We start from the raw sequence: 15226 nt of genomic DNA, 5'->3' as shown, positions 1-15226 counted from the left end.
GGCTGCAGAGCAGGGAGCCCAAAGGACAAAGGCTGAAGGCAGCCGGAGTGAGGCAGGCTGCAGAGCAGGGAGCCCAGAGGACAAGGGCTGAGGCTGGAAGGCAGCAGAGTGTGATCAGCTGAAATGTAGAGAGCCCGCAGGGCAAGGGCGGAGGCTGGAAGGCAGCAGAGCGTGATCAGCTGCAATGTGGAGAGCCCAAAGGAGCAGGGCTGTGAGGCAGGGAGCCTGGAAGGCAATGGTAGGAGGCAGCGAAGTGTAACAGCTGCAAGGCAGGAAGCCCAGAGGAGCTGGACTGGGGTAGGGAGCCCAGAAGGCTAGGGCTGTAGGCAGCAGGGTGTAGCAAGCTGCAAGGCAGGATCCAAGCAGGAGAGATGGTAAACAGCATACAAAGATCTGTAGAAAGACGCGAAAGGTGGAGGAAGGACTCTCAATGCAAGAGGCTGAGCCACTGCAGGCAGCAGCCTTATATACTGCCTAGCCCAGCACAGAGGCAGGCTAATTGGTTGCACCTGGCAAAGCACACCTGCAGGCAATCGGCCACCTCCCTTTCTGTTCCTGGGCTGGTGGAAGCAGAGCAAATCCCTAGGGCTTCTGGGGGGTGTAGTTCCTTTGATGACCAATAGGAACAGCCAGGAATCGATGCTTGTAGCCAAGTGCATTATGGTATGCGTAGTTTGTTGGAAAAAATAATAAAGCACCAAAGTCTCGCAAATGGGAAATAAAGTCCCCAAAGTAAATATAGATGGATCCAAGAGTCTGTTGTAAATAAATGATAAACAAATAGTCCATATTGAGCGCAAATGGATGCGCCCATGGCGCAGGCATGACACTATGGAGCACCACTTATCAGGCTAGCTATCAATGGGCACGTCTCGCAGGCGATAAGGATCACTAGGGGTACTTAGCAGGGCTGCCCATGTCATCATTCCTGTATAGAAACTTTCTTGAACCCTTCCTAGCTAGAATTGGACAGGAGAGGGGAATAAAGGGGATTACATTCGGTGGGGAGACCATAAGGCAATGGCCTTTGCCGACGACCTCCTAGTCGTGCTAACAGACATGGACACTTCCCTCCGGAGGTTAACAGCACTCCTAGGGGAATTTGGCAGAGTGGCAAACCTGAAGACCAACAACCAAAAATCTGAACTAATGGTGCTACAAGAAGGCACGCCCTCAGAAACATCAGATGCAGGGCAATTTGCACTAGACAATAACCAGAGGATATGTATCAAGCAAACTATCCCCACCTGTTGGAAACTATCAAGACCTAGCTGGGAGAGAGGAGGCTCCTTAACATATCATGAAGGGGCTGCATCAATGGCATTAAAATGATCATTTTCCCCAGAGGGCTATATTACTTTCAGGCTCTCCCCCCTGGCAGTCCCCCAGAAATTCTTCAAAACCCTGAATAAACTAGTATGTAACTACATCTGGCAAGGGAAAAGACAGAGGGTGGCCTTGAGAGTCATGGTCACTCCCACAGGGGCATGGGGAATGGGAGTTCCAAACTTTCAAATGTACTATCAACTAGCAGCTCAATTGAGGGTCATCTGAAACTGGTTCAATGGGAATCCCGACAGCATCTGACGAAGAGTGGCTAGGGCAGTGGTGGGAAAGGCCCCAGATGAGGTCCTGTGGTGTCCAAGAGCGGACATGCCCCCCCCCCCCAAACACACACAGAAGCCGAATTACAGCCCTGGTAGGGGATACATGGGATGCTATGGTTAAAAAAGCAAAGATCCTGTCCTACCCATCTCCGTTCCCTCCTCTATTCCGCAACCCACAGTTTACCCCCGGGCTAGAGAAAGGAGCATATGCCAGGTGGGAAGAAGCAGCCAGCATTCGCGCAGGGGACATGGAGGGACAGGAGGTTAAGTAATTCCAGCTCTGCAAACAAACCACAGGTTTGCGGGAGGAGGATAGGTATTGCTATGCTGAACTGCGGCACTGGCTCTCTTCCCGAGATACGAAACAATCCATCACCAGAGAATTAACTGCGCTAGAAAGGTACTTGCTAACAAATTCCGGTGATAGACAAATGATTAGTAAAACGTAAAAATGATTCACCATGCCAGAGGCACAGGTCCAGTGGCCCTATATGAAACAATGGGCAGACACGCTGCCCCTCCTGATCTCCGAAGAACAGTGGTGGGAAGTGTGGCAGCGAATCCCCAAATTGATGAGAGGGGTGCAGATCAGGGAAATGTGGATCAGGATACTAGTGCAGTGGCACCTAACACCAGGTAAGCTACATAAAGTATACCCCTCAGTATCACAGATGTGTTGGTGGGGCTGCAAAGAAGTAGGTACGTGGCTCCATGTCTGGTGGTCCTGCCCCATCCTAAAACCGTTCTGGGAAGTGGTCAACAAAGAAATGAAAGCCATCTTTGGTTCCCAAATATGGACAGAAAATGGAGAAGCTATGCCGGGCCTGAGCGACTTAACCACAGAGGAAAGCATACTTAATCCTAAGCATGGCGGCACTCTCCCTAATTGCGCAAAAGTGGAAATAAACCACGATCCCCAGCGAACAGGAATGGATAGCAAAAATGTGGCATTACACTTGACTGGAATGGGTAACATTCACTATCCATGGGGATTACGCTACATTCAAGAACGAGTGGGACGCCATCCTGAACTTCCTGCACAAAGACTACTGTGAACAATGGTGTCCTCAGTGACTAAGACTATTGGATATACTATAGACTACGACCCGTTATACCATGTACATTCACCTCAGAAGATATCCATTGCAGTGATCTGGGGGGCGGGGTGGTTGTCAGGCGTGGAAGTGGATTGTTAATGTTCAAATCTTTAAAATGCCAATAAAAAATTAAAAAATAAACTTAAAATGAGAAATTGAAGAAGCAAAATGGGACAAAGAGAGGCCAGGGGGGAGGCAGCGCCGCCTGTCCCGCCTGCCGTGGCGAGACAGCCCAGCTCCCCGTCTAGCTTCCCCACTTGGGTGTCGGCTGAGACCATCAGGGTTTTAAAACTAAAAACTAAAAAAATCCAGGCGATCAGCCCGGGAAGGCTGCCCGCCACCTGCAGCAGCACGGCGGCAGGGTTTCTGCCGCCGTCCCACCCGGCCCGATCCCGCTCATCCTTCCGACCCCCTCCGCCTCTCCCCTTTCGGAGGTCAGATGGAGAGGCGGACCAGAGACAGCACAGGCAGGAGGGAGGGGTGGAGGGTCGGGTGGGATTGCTGGTCTTCAAACCCCTGCACAGGGCTGAGCTCCAGGGACCTGGGCAAGAGGGAAGGTCGGCCGCTGCGTGGACAGACCTGGCCATCGCTCGCCCACGGATGTGGGCGGTGGGAACCTAGACGCCCGCGTGCACCATGGCTAGGGGCTCGCCGGGCCCCTGTCAGCCTGGGGAGGCGTCCCCCGAGAACGGCCGTGCTTCCCTCGGCTCCAAGCTGCTCCCACTCTGGACTTCCCTGCCGACTGGGGTGCACTTACCGACATCCATCTGCTGGCGGGTCAGGGTGGAGAGGTGCGTCCACGCCTGGCGGCTCAGGGGCCACTCAGTGAGGAGAGGATGGGAGTCACTCGGGGCTCCCTCTCTCCGATGGCAGAACGTCCCCAGCAGGTTAACCCAAACCGTACGACTTCCTCTAGGTAGTCAAGTTTGATCGTCTTCTCACCGATCCGAGGACCTCACTAAACCATCCAATCTGTAGTAGCGACGGGCGGTGTGTAATAAGGGCAGGGACAATCAATGCAAATGTTCATGGCAAATAATTAGTTAGCATGCAGGAGTCTTGTTCGTTATCGGATTTAACCAGACAAATCACTCTACCAACTAAGAACGGCCATGCACCACTACCCACAGAATCGAGAAAGAGCTATCAATCTGTCAATCTTTTCCGTGTCCGGGCGAGGTTTCAAGACGCAGGCTCCGCTCCTGGTAGTGCCCTTCCATCAATTCCTTTAAGATTCAGCTTTGCAACCAAACCCCCCCCCCCCCCCCCGAGAACCCAAAGACTTTGGTTTCCCGGAAGCTGCTTGGCAGGTCATGGGAATAACACAGCCAGATCGCTAATCGGCATAGTTTATGTTTGGAACTACAACAGTAGATAAATGAAAATATTATTGGCTAATGCTTTCACTTAGGATCGTCTTGCGCTGGTCCAAGAATGTCACCTCTAGCGGCACAATACGAATGCCCCTGTCCGTCCCTCTTAATCACGGCCCCAGTTCCAAAAAACAACAAAATAGAACCATTGTCCTATTCCATTATTCCTAGCTTAAGTATTCAGGCGACCGGCCATCTTTGAACACTACTTTTTTCAAAGTAAACGCTTCAGACCCCAAGGACACTCAGTCAAGAGCATCAAGGGTGCGCCAAGAGGCAGGGGTGGGACAGGCAGTGGTAGCCAGCCTCACGGCAGACCGCCAGCTCGATCCCAACATCGAACTACAAGCTTTTTAACTGCAGGAACTTTAATATATGCTATTGGAGCTGGAATTACCACGGCGGCCGGCACCAGACTTGCCCTCCAATGGGTACTTGTTAAAGGATTTAAAGTGTACTCATTCAAATTACAGTGCCTCGAAAGAGTCCTGTACTGTTATTTTTGCCGTTTCTCAGGCTCCCTCTCCAGAATCGAACCCTGATTCCCCATTACCTGTGGTCACCATGGTAGGCACAGAAAGGGACATCGAAAGTTGATAGGGCAGACATCTGAATACATCGTCGCGGTCACATGGATGTGCGATCGGCCTGAGGTTATCTAGAGTCACCAAAGTGGCCGGGCGAGCCCGGATTGGTCTTGGTCTGATAAATGCACGCATCCCGGGAGGTCCGCGCTCGTCAGCATGTATTAGCTCTAGAATTACCACAGTTATCCAAGTAACAGATGGAGCGATCAAAGGAACCATAACTGATTTAATGAGCCTTTGCAGTTTCACTGACAAGTCGTTTGTACTTACACGTGCATGGCTTAATCTTTGAGACACGCATATGCTACTGGCAGGATCAATCAGGTAGCCGCACCTGCTGGAGGGTGGCAACAGGGGGAGCTGCGCGACAGCTATCCTGATGGAAAATTCGGAGAGAACCAGCTACTATATCGTTAGTCTTTTGCCCCTATACCCAGGTCAGATGACCGATTTACACATCAGGACCGCTACAGACCGCCACCAGGCCGGGTTCACCATCTTTCGGGTCCTATCACACACGCTCATGCATCATCTCTCTGACAGAGCGGGCGAGACGGGTCGGTGGAGGGCCCATCGCGACAGGATGCCACTGCAATCGGCGAGCACCGGCCCTCACCATCATTACATCACAGGGTTTCATTCGGCCCTCCTTGGTCACTGTTTCAAGACAGGTCGGGTGGTTAACCGACATCACCTCAGACCCCTCGCGCCCTTTGTGGGCCTTCCTGCCCGGAAGCACGACGTGGTCGGGGCGTATTGAGGGCAGTCCACCCCAGTCGCATCGGGAGCCCTGTCTCCTTTCGCCACTGTAGCGAACCCAAGAGGGGCCAGGACGGTTGCCGGATAAGGGCGCAGTGGCAGTCTATCTCCCTCAGCCCCGTGGACACAGCAAAACTACTTCCCAGCTGGTCATGTTGCACCGCCACAGAGGAAATGCGCCCTGCTGGGGCTGGATGTGCCCGGGCCGCAGACCCGCAAGGGGCTCCACCGTTCCAGGTGACCAACAAGCCTGCCGTGTTGAATCCTGTGGGCGGACTGCACAGACCCCACCAGTTTACCTCTCAACCGTTTCATGCCCTCTTGAACTCTCTCTTCAAAGTTCTTTTCAACTTTCCCTAGAGGTACTTGTTGGCCATCAGTCTCGCGCCCGTATTTAGCCATTTAGCCTTAGAGCTTACCACACGCTTTGGGCTGCATTCCCAAGCAACCTGACTCCAAGAAGACCTGATCCCGGTTTGCAAGAGGCCGCTACCAACCCAACACAATCCGCGTAGTGAGACTCAATCAGAAGGACTTGAGCCCCCTGAGCGATGCCGGGGAGTCGGTCTTCTGTACGCCACATTTCCCACGCCTGCCACTGAATGGGGATTAGGCGCTGGGCTCTTCCCTTTTCACTGGCCGTTACTGAGGGAATCCTGGTTAGTTTCTTTTCCTCTGCTTAGTAATATGCTTAAATCCAGCAGGTCACCACGCCTGATGAGGCCGTGGTCGTGGAGCACAAACCTCAGGGCAGCTGGCCTCGGGCCCGTACGGGGGGGTTGCCCCAGCCATGTGCCTCTGGCGCAGGCAAGTGTGCTCTGTCCCAATCTGCGACCAAGCCCACATGGTCGGCGCTCCATGGTCATCCTGTGCCGGCAGCCGTGGGACACCAAAGACAGCCACACACAGCACGGCCACGTGCCCCGGGGTAGGGTGAAGGAGCACCAGGCTTTTTTTCCGCCACATCCGGGGCGCGCCGGCCACCCAGCCCTCCCGAAACCAGCATGAGGCGGGGAAACTGGGGGAGGCCAGGACGCGTCGGCAATGAGCTTGTGCGCCAGATCCAAGGATCCCGCGCCGGTGCAGATCGGGGTCTGACCGTAGGAGGATGAATGGAATGGGGTCCCTGCGACAGCCCCAGCCACGCCCCTGGGAGGGAACCCCGGGGCAATTGATGTACAAGCGACCCTCAGACAGGCGTAGCCCCGGGAAAAACCCAGGGCCACATGGTGCATTCGAAGTGTTGATCAATGTGTCTGTGGCGGGACAGCCCACCCTGTCTAGCTCGGCCGAAACCATTGAGGTGTTAAATAAAAAAAAGGAAATAATCCAGGTGCTCAGCCTAGGAAGCCTCACAGCCACCTGCAGCAGCACAGCCCTTCCCAGTGGGATGGAGGTAGGCCGTTCAGCCACCTGCCCACCCGGCCCGATCCACTCATCCTTCCCCAACCCCTTTCGCTTCCCTTTGGGGGGGGCTGGGAGACGGACAGCAAGGTGGGCTGGGAGACAGCACAGACAGGGGGTCGGGTGGGAACGCTAGAGTCTTCAAACCCCAGCCCGGCCGCATGGGGCCCAGAGTGAAGGTCACCCACTGTGCCAGCGGGCCTGGCCATCACTCGCCCACAGATGTGGGCGGCTGGAACCTTGGCAACCTGGGCACCCACCGTCGAGTAAGCCAGCTGCACCATGGCTCAGGGCTCATGCCTGGCGTGCTGGTTCCCTGTCTGCCTGGGGAGGGGGCCCCTCGAGAGCAGTCAGGTTTCCCTCAGCTCCCGGCTGCCCCCATTCGGGGCTTCCCTGCTGACCGGGGTGTGCCCACCAATGCCCACCCGCTGGCAGGTCAGAGAGAGGAGTGAGCGCCCCGACCAGCGCAGAGGCAGGCTCAGTGAGGAGAGGGGGCTGCACAGGGCTCCCTTTCCGGTGCGTGGTTGGAGACATCCCCAGCAGGTTAACCCAACACTTCCAGGCATCCCCAGCCATCTGCTGGGTCACAGACCGCTCTCCGGTGGAAGGGAATCCCTGCTCCCTGGCGCCTGGTTGACCACGCGCACCGGACCGCTCTGCGAGAGGTGCCCCGGGCTGTGGGTGTGCACGTCTGGGATGCAACAGAGGTCGGCCCCACGGCTCTCCCTCCCGCTGCTCCGCTGTTAATGATCCTTCATGCCCCCACTCACAAGCAGATACCATTCACACTCAAATGCCCCATTTCTCCTTCCAAACACACGTTCCAGATTCAAATGCCACCTCCCTCCCGAACCACGACACCATCCCTTTGCCCAGATCCACACCAATGTGCCCCCACCCCCTCCCTCCAGAGCCACACCAATGTGCCCCCACCAACTCCCTCCAGAGGCACACCAAGATGGCCTGTCCAGCTTCCCAACCCACACCTAGATGACCCATGCCACCCTCCAGACCCACTGTGCCCCATCTCTCCCTCCAGAGACACACCCATGTGCACCAGCCCTCCGCCCAGATCCACACCAATGTGCCCCCACCACCTCACTCCAGAGCCACACCAAGATGCCCGTCCCACTTCCCAACCCACACCTAGATGACCCATGCCACCCTCCAGACCCACTGTGCCCCATCTCGCCCTCCAGAAACACACCCATGTGCACCATCCCTCCGCCCAGATCCACACCAATGTGCCCCCACCACCTCCCTCCAAAGCCACACCAATGTGCCCCCACCACCTCCCTCCAGAGTCACACCAGTATGCCACGTCCAACTTCCCAACCCACAACTAGATGACCCATGCCACCCTACAGACCTGCTGTGAGCCATCTCTCCCTCCAGAAACACACCCATGTGCACCATCCCTCGGCCCAGATCCACACCAATGTGCCCCCACCACCTCCCTCCAGAGCCGCACCAATGTGCCCCCACCACCTCCCTCCAGAGCCACACCAAGATGCCACGTCCAACTTCCCAACCCACACCTAGATGACCCATGCCACCCTCCAGACCCACTGTGCCCCATCTCTCCCTCCAGAAACACACCCATGTCCTCCATTCCTCCCCAGACCCACACCAATGTACCCCAACCCTCCGCCGGACGCACACCACTTTGTCCTGTCCCTCCCTCCAGACTCACACCAATGTACGACCTTTCTCCAGATCCACACAAATGTGCCCCATCCTGCCAGACCCACACCAGCATGCCCCTATCCAACCATTCAGACCCCACCAAGGTGCCCATCCCTCCTGCTAGTCTAGACCAATACCATAATGCCCCATCCTCCCTCCAAATAGCAAGATGCCCCTTCCCCTTGCAACAGATGCTGTGTGCCAATCCCGAATCACATGCAGATAGCCCCAGCCGACCCCCTCTAAAACCACCCATCCTAATAATCACCTCATGAAACATTAAATCACTCTATTAGTCCCCTTTGATCAGTTAAACACCATCCCTCCATACCCTTCATGTTGAATAGCTGAGCATGATTTTTAAAGTAAATGTAATTTCCCGCTCCCCTATCGAAATCGGGTGTCTTGCAGGAACGTTCACGGTATTCGGAAGAAAATGCTAATTGTATTTACAGCCAGCCAGGAGCATACGGGTTGCTGCTGTTCATGCAACCTGGCAGCCAGAGCTTTGCCGCTCAGGACTCTCCATGGTGTCGTAGAAACGTTCCGGTATCCCAAGGGAAATGCGCACCACAGAAGCTGCAAGCCAAAGGCTGCAGGGTCCGGTTGCACTTGCACAGGCAGGCATAGCGTTCAGAATTCCCGCACTGAACATGCTCCGGAACCGCTTCACTGCTCCGCCCGGAAATCACACAGAGGTCACGTGAAGAAGAGTGGGCGGGCCGTTTCTATGGTCCTTTTCTCGGATGGGAACTAGTCGCTACCTTGGAGTTTGGAGCGGAGCGGAGAGATGCAAGGTATCAGTAGCGGCCTCTTGCGGGCCCTGAGCCGACTCTGGGTGCCGGCGGAACGGAACTTGAGCCTGTCTCAGACTAGGGTAAGTGGACGCCAGTTGAGAGTGCAGGTGAACGGAGTCCCCTTGAAACCTACCGAGGGTGGATGTTAATGGTGATCCTTTTAAGTACTGTCTTCTGGAGGCCAACTATCTTAACAGAGTACAGTTGCGTGTCACCTCGTGCTGGTGATTCTGCTCTATTTGTTATCCATACATCTGTGTTTCAATGCCAAAGCTCTATAACCCCCATTTGGCTGCTTAAAGAATGGTTAATGGTTAAAAGCTAAAGGGCTAAGTTCCTAAAACCCCAAAGTCACCTCCTTGGAGTGTGGTCTTTAGTTTTTAAAGAAGTGGGGCTGCTTGTGTTGATTTTTGTCGAGTGCACGCTGTTCAGCTCGTGTTGGCTCTTAAAAGCTCGTGTCACTGCATTTAGACAGAAAAAATAGAAAAAATGTTACAACATGTTAATTGCAAGAATCAAATGACATTAGCTGAAAGATGGGACAAGCAACATATAATTTGTGGGCTATGCATATATTTTTTATGTGCAAATGCTCAAAGAGTGTTGTAGGGAAAGAAAAGTGGCAGTAGTTTGTTAACGTTACTAGCTTTATTGGAATTAAGCATTTAAAGTAAGGGCTTCAGTAAAAATATAGAAACCACAGGAAAGCAATGCATTTTTGGCACAAAAACACACAAAATGTGACCTCCACCATGCACATCATATACAGATCTCCAGGCCCTCTACAAACCATTGATGAGGATATAACTCTACTACGCACAAAGCCATCCACACGAATCATCATTCTAGGCGATTTCAACCTTGGCCTCTGCGACAGCCTAGATCCAGATGCCATGACCATCCAAAACACAATGGCCGCTCTTGGATTTTCTCAACGCATTGAACAAGCTACCCATAACAAAGGCTGCAACTTAGACTGGCTTGCCGACCTAAATGTATCAAACAACATTACAGCTAATTCCCCTTGCTCCTGGCCAGACCATGACATCATCACATTCACTATCCCTAGACAAACCCAACCCAAAACGGCTCCACATTTAACACCAGTTACCCGTGCAAGAAACGCGTGTAACATCAAACGCACAAACCTGCTCCCTCGATTAGGCCCCATCACTGAAGGTACCTACTTGTTAGGATTGGCATCTATGCTTCCTATTAGGCTGTTGAGCTATCTACTTAATCTCCCTCCCTGTATATATGCTGTTTGCCTGGATCTAACATATTTTGGCGACGAGCTGGTCTTGGCGAAACCAGATGAAAAATGAAGATGGGTACCTGTGTGGATGAATGCCAGAGAGAGAGGAGAAAGGAGACTGCTGTGGGGGGTGCAGAGCAGGAAACAGTGACGTTTAAGGAAAGGAGAGGGATCCCACTGACCCCCCGCCCCCCCATACCCCCCATGATGAGTCCCACCACCGAGGCGGAACAAAGAGACTGTCCCTGTCAGCACCAAGGAGATTTAAGGGTGCCAGAGACTGTTCCAGTAGGAACCAAAGAGATGAGTACCAGAGACTGTTCTAGTAGGTACCAAAGGGATGTAAGAGTGCCAGAGGCAGTCTGTCAGGCTCCCAGCCATATTAGTAATGAGACTTGTTGCAAGGTGCCCAGGAGAGGAGTCCTTACTACATGTCATGCTGCCTGTGACATAGAAGTCAGGGAAAAGGGTTTCCTATAGGCTAATTGAAGAGAGCTTGCATTGCGTTGCCTGTTGGGAGCCCCAGAGAGCGGAATTATGTCAAGGGTGCCCCAAGGAAAAAGGGTTCCAGCAGACCCCGGGCGTCACTCAATTGACATTGTGTACGTACCTCTGAAGTGACGGTTGCGGTATGGAGCTCTGAGTTGCTCGGCGCTCCAGTGAGAGTGGTGATGTCAGCATACCTGCGGACGGTGCTGGCGATCAGTTGGAACGTTGGCGTTTGTTCTAATGCTTGCCAGCATATTACCGTTTCGGCTTGTCTCTGTTGCGTGTGGACGGCGAGGATCTTAAAGTAAAGTACGCGTGATGACATCGGCTGATCCTGATTGGAGTCGGGATCCGGAAGAGTCAGAAAGAGGCAGAGTTCAGTAGGACTTTGTTTGGTGCGAGCCAACACGCAACAAGAAAAGGATTGAGGAAGTGAGTTGGGTGCCTGTGAATTCAGATGACTGGAAGAAAATCCCACTGCGGCTATGCGTTGTTAACTGCGCATTGTGCTGGATGTTGGGTACGTTTTGTGCTTTGCCTGTTGTTTCAAACCAAAAGCGTTCTGTCGTTTTGATGTTGCGTCATCCACATGGTAAGACATTTCTGTGCTAAACAAGTAAGGCAAACTACGGACGCTATGCGGTTGTTGGCGGAAGTAATGTAGAGTGAAGTAATTCGGTCACATCAAAGAGGCTATGCTGTTGTTTTGCAACCAAACACATATTGTATTTTATGGTGCCAGTTCTTGAATAGTGTCCATTGAGTGTGATCAGGTGGTGATGGTGTTTTTGGTGTAACGAGTGTGATATGTGCACACTCCAGAATGGGTGAGGATGTTCAGAGTATGGGTGTCGTGATCCATTGAAATTTGCTTGTAGGGTTGCAGTTATGTGAGCAAGCAAGTGAATTGGATGGCGCCCACGTGTTGAAGGTTGCTGTCGGGTTCGAAAGGTTATTTCATGTTAGATTGGGTGACGTGATTGATGTTAGATTTAACCTGTTTGTGGCTTTGCAGGTCCTTAAACTTACAACATGGACTTTTAGAGTATACTAAAATTTGCCAGTGCCCTGTTATGAAATGTGTTCGGTTTGCATGGATTCTTGAATGCGTTGATTGTGCTAGTTTAACAACTTGTTGAGGATTTTCAGGTTTGTTACGTTGCAACCTGGACTTTTAGGATACGTTAAGGCAGACATGTTAATTTTAAGTACACTTAAGTTACATCTTTTATGCATTCAAAACATGTTTTGAGGTAGGTTGAATGCACATGTTTGAAGTTTCAACCATCCAGTGATGTGTGCGGCAGCTAGTTGCATGTTTTTTGGTTTGGGTGTGTGGTACCCATTGATGTGGTCTGCATGGCTAAGTGTTTAGAGCATGGGTTAGTGTAGCCCATTTAAGGAACAGGTGTGGGGCGGGGCCCTGCCTGCACGCTGTTAGTGTCACGAGGGTGGTAGGGACGCCTCCATTCTTTGTTGTCAAGTGTCCAGTGGTGAGATTGTAACGTCTACCTGGACGGGGGTGTTGGTGTGACCCCCCCTACAGGTGTAAGTTTTGTGTAGTGGTGAGTTTAAGAGATGTTTTGGACCAGTAGAGATTTTGGTTAAAGTGGACTGGTTGCACTTTGGATTTGTCATGCTAAAGTGGGTTTTAGGTTTTCTTTTGTTTTCCATTCTGGTTCACAGTGAGTGCCAAATACTTTGGTACCCTCCTGTGATTTTAGGGCAGATTTAGCTACTTCCATCAAGCTGCCAGAGGTTTTCTCTGTGTGTGGTTGAGCGTTTGGGTTGAGGCCCAACATTATCATTGGCTCAGTTTGAGTGGCCGTCAAACTGGGGTGTAGTAGTGAGTGTTTTTGGTTGGTATCCCTCTGTATGTGTGTGGTTGCCCATGTGTGACAGTGGTGTGTTTGAGTCTGGGTATGTGTAGTGCACGTGTACGGGTTGTATGGTACCAACTGTTCCTGTCTCGGAAGTTGGTCTTCTCGTTTTGGTGCGGCAGGCCTTGTGCCAGTCCCTCTGGGGAGTTCGTGCTTGAGGGTGGCAGCTCCATGATCCACTTGTGCCAGGGGTGGATAGAAGGTGTTTTTTGAGGGTTGTGGTTGTTTGTTTAGTTGCCCAAGGTGGGACTGGCAGTGCTCAAACGTGTCAGGTTTGAGGCTCCCTGGTGGCAGTGGAAGGTGTTCTGTGTTGTATGCTTGTTTAGTAGTGTAGACGTGTTGGTCGGGTCCTGCTAGTTACACCTGTCTGTACAATTCTTCCTTGGTGTTTGGAGCGGCAGTGTGTGTGCTTCGGGTTGAGTGGTGGTAAGGAAGGGAGGTGTTAGGGTTGGCACCTGTGCTTCCTATTAGGCTGTTGAGCTATCTACTTCATCTCCCTCCCTGTATGTATGCTGTTTGCCTGGATCTGTGAGGTCATGAGTGGAATGCCTGGAGTCTGACTGAGCGGAGTAGAATGTTGTGTCAGATTCCACCCAGGGCAGTTGAGAATGATGTAGTCTGGGGGTGGGAGCCAGTGGGCTTCCCTGTAACTGTATTTCCTAATCTCCATGATGAAACCCGATAAGCCACTTGAAGATCTCTCCTGGCATCCAGAGTATCCTTTTAACCTGTTTACCCTACTTAAGTTCATAACATTACTCCCATCAGCCATGGTAGATCTCTACAACACTACTATCCTCCAAGCCATTGACAAAATTGCCCACTCAAACACCGCAAACCAAAACAGACAGCTCACCTAACTCCTGGTTCACACCTGACCTCAAGAATCTTAGATCTAATAAACGTGCCGCTGAATCAATTTGGAAAGCCTCATCATCGAATCACAACAGGGATCTATTCATCTCCTCCGCTAAAATATACGAACAAGCTATACTGTTAGCTAAAAGCGTTGCATACAATGAGCGCATAGCAAATGCAAAATCGGGCAGCAAGTAACTATTCACCATCCTAAGGGAACTTGAGCCTCCTACCAGCCCACCCGACACTTGCCAGAAAGACGAAACCTGTGGTGCTAACATACAGCTTGCACTCCTGGATGAAAAAGCTATGCTCCAAAACAAAATCACAAGAAAGACAAGGTAACCTTACCAGTCATAAACAACGACCCGCCAGTCACGAGAAAGCCTCTACCTCCCATGACCCCCGTTTTCCCCATTTTTGAAATTAGGCCAATTTCCACTACTGAGGTAATTAAAATAATCTCCAGTTTAAAACTGCCAAGGTGACATATGCCCTGCCCCAATCATCAAAGATTGTTACAGAATTGGCCCCATTCATCACCTCTCTCATCAATGACTCCTTCTCACAAGGTACAGTCCCTGAGAATCTGAAAAAAGCATGGGTCCTCCCGTTTAAAAAAAAAAAAAAAAAAAAAATACATCCCTTGACCCCAGCATCCCGACGAATTATCGTCCCATCACGACGGTCCCCTTCCTCCTGAAAATCCTTGACTGCGCTGCATATCTCCAGATTCAGGAACACCTGGAAAATTACAATCTCCTGGGCCTACATCAATCGGGCTTCCGCCCTAGACACGGCACGGAAACGGCACTACTTGACCTAAAAAAACAAATGGACACCATAATCGTCAATGGAAATTTAGCCATACTACTCCTCCTAGACCTCTCTGTGGCATTTGACTTAGTAAATTCCAAAATACTATGCCACCACCTGGACAGCGCCGCACACTTTTCACCCAATGCCATTGCCTGGATAAAATCATTCCTCTCTGAGTGTACAATGAGAGTTTTTTCAAACCTAGCTAACCCCATCCCTCCCCCCGTTCCTTGTGGGGTACCTCAAGAATCATGCATGTCACCAATGCTTTACAACATATTCACCAAGCTGCTATTTGACCGCCTTGATGAATGTGGAGTTTCCTATACAAACTACGCAGATGATATGAAAATTCTAATCCACTTGACCGGAGACTACAACACAGACTCGACCATCCTCAACAACATCTACCAGATGATCCTATCTTGGATGACCCAACATGAACTTTGTCTAAACGATGACAAAACGGAGTTACTCCTGGTCGGCACACCAAAAAAAAAAAAACTTTACCCCAAATACAAGCACTTCATAATTGATGGCAACAGCATCACAGTCTCTGAAGAAGTTAAAAAGCTAGGTGTGTATTTGGACTCCTTAACCTTCTCCAGTCAAGTT

General features: G+C 51.7%; 1 protein-coding gene across 2 annotated transcripts in view; it reads left to right on the top strand.

Annotated features, from left to right (window-relative positions):
• The first annotated feature begins 9210 nt into the window (after window positions 1-9210).
• Window positions 9211-15226, top strand: part of MRPL9 (mitochondrial ribosomal protein L9) — a 201053-nt gene continuing 195037 nt past the window's right edge. The window contains exon 1 of one of the 2 annotated variants that reach the window (XM_069650719.1): window positions 9211-9390. In XM_069650719.1, the coding sequence (XP_069506820.1) occupies window positions 9304-9390 (87 nt within the window). In that variant the 5' untranslated portion in view covers window positions 9211-9303. Of the gene's footprint in view, window positions 9391-11421; window positions 11575-15226 lie in introns of those variants that run through there. The other variant, XM_069650727.1, reaches the window with a different exon arrangement.

The sequence above is a fragment of the Ambystoma mexicanum genome, chromosome 1p (genome assembly GCF_040938575.1).
Source record: "Ambystoma mexicanum isolate Mex_15411 chromosome 1p, UKY_AmexF1_1, whole genome shotgun sequence".
NCBI classification, from domain to species: Eukaryota; Metazoa; Chordata; class Amphibia; order Caudata; family Ambystomatidae; genus Ambystoma; species Ambystoma mexicanum.
Note: the sequence above shows the minus strand (reverse complement) of the source record. Positions and strands in the feature narration are given on the sequence as shown.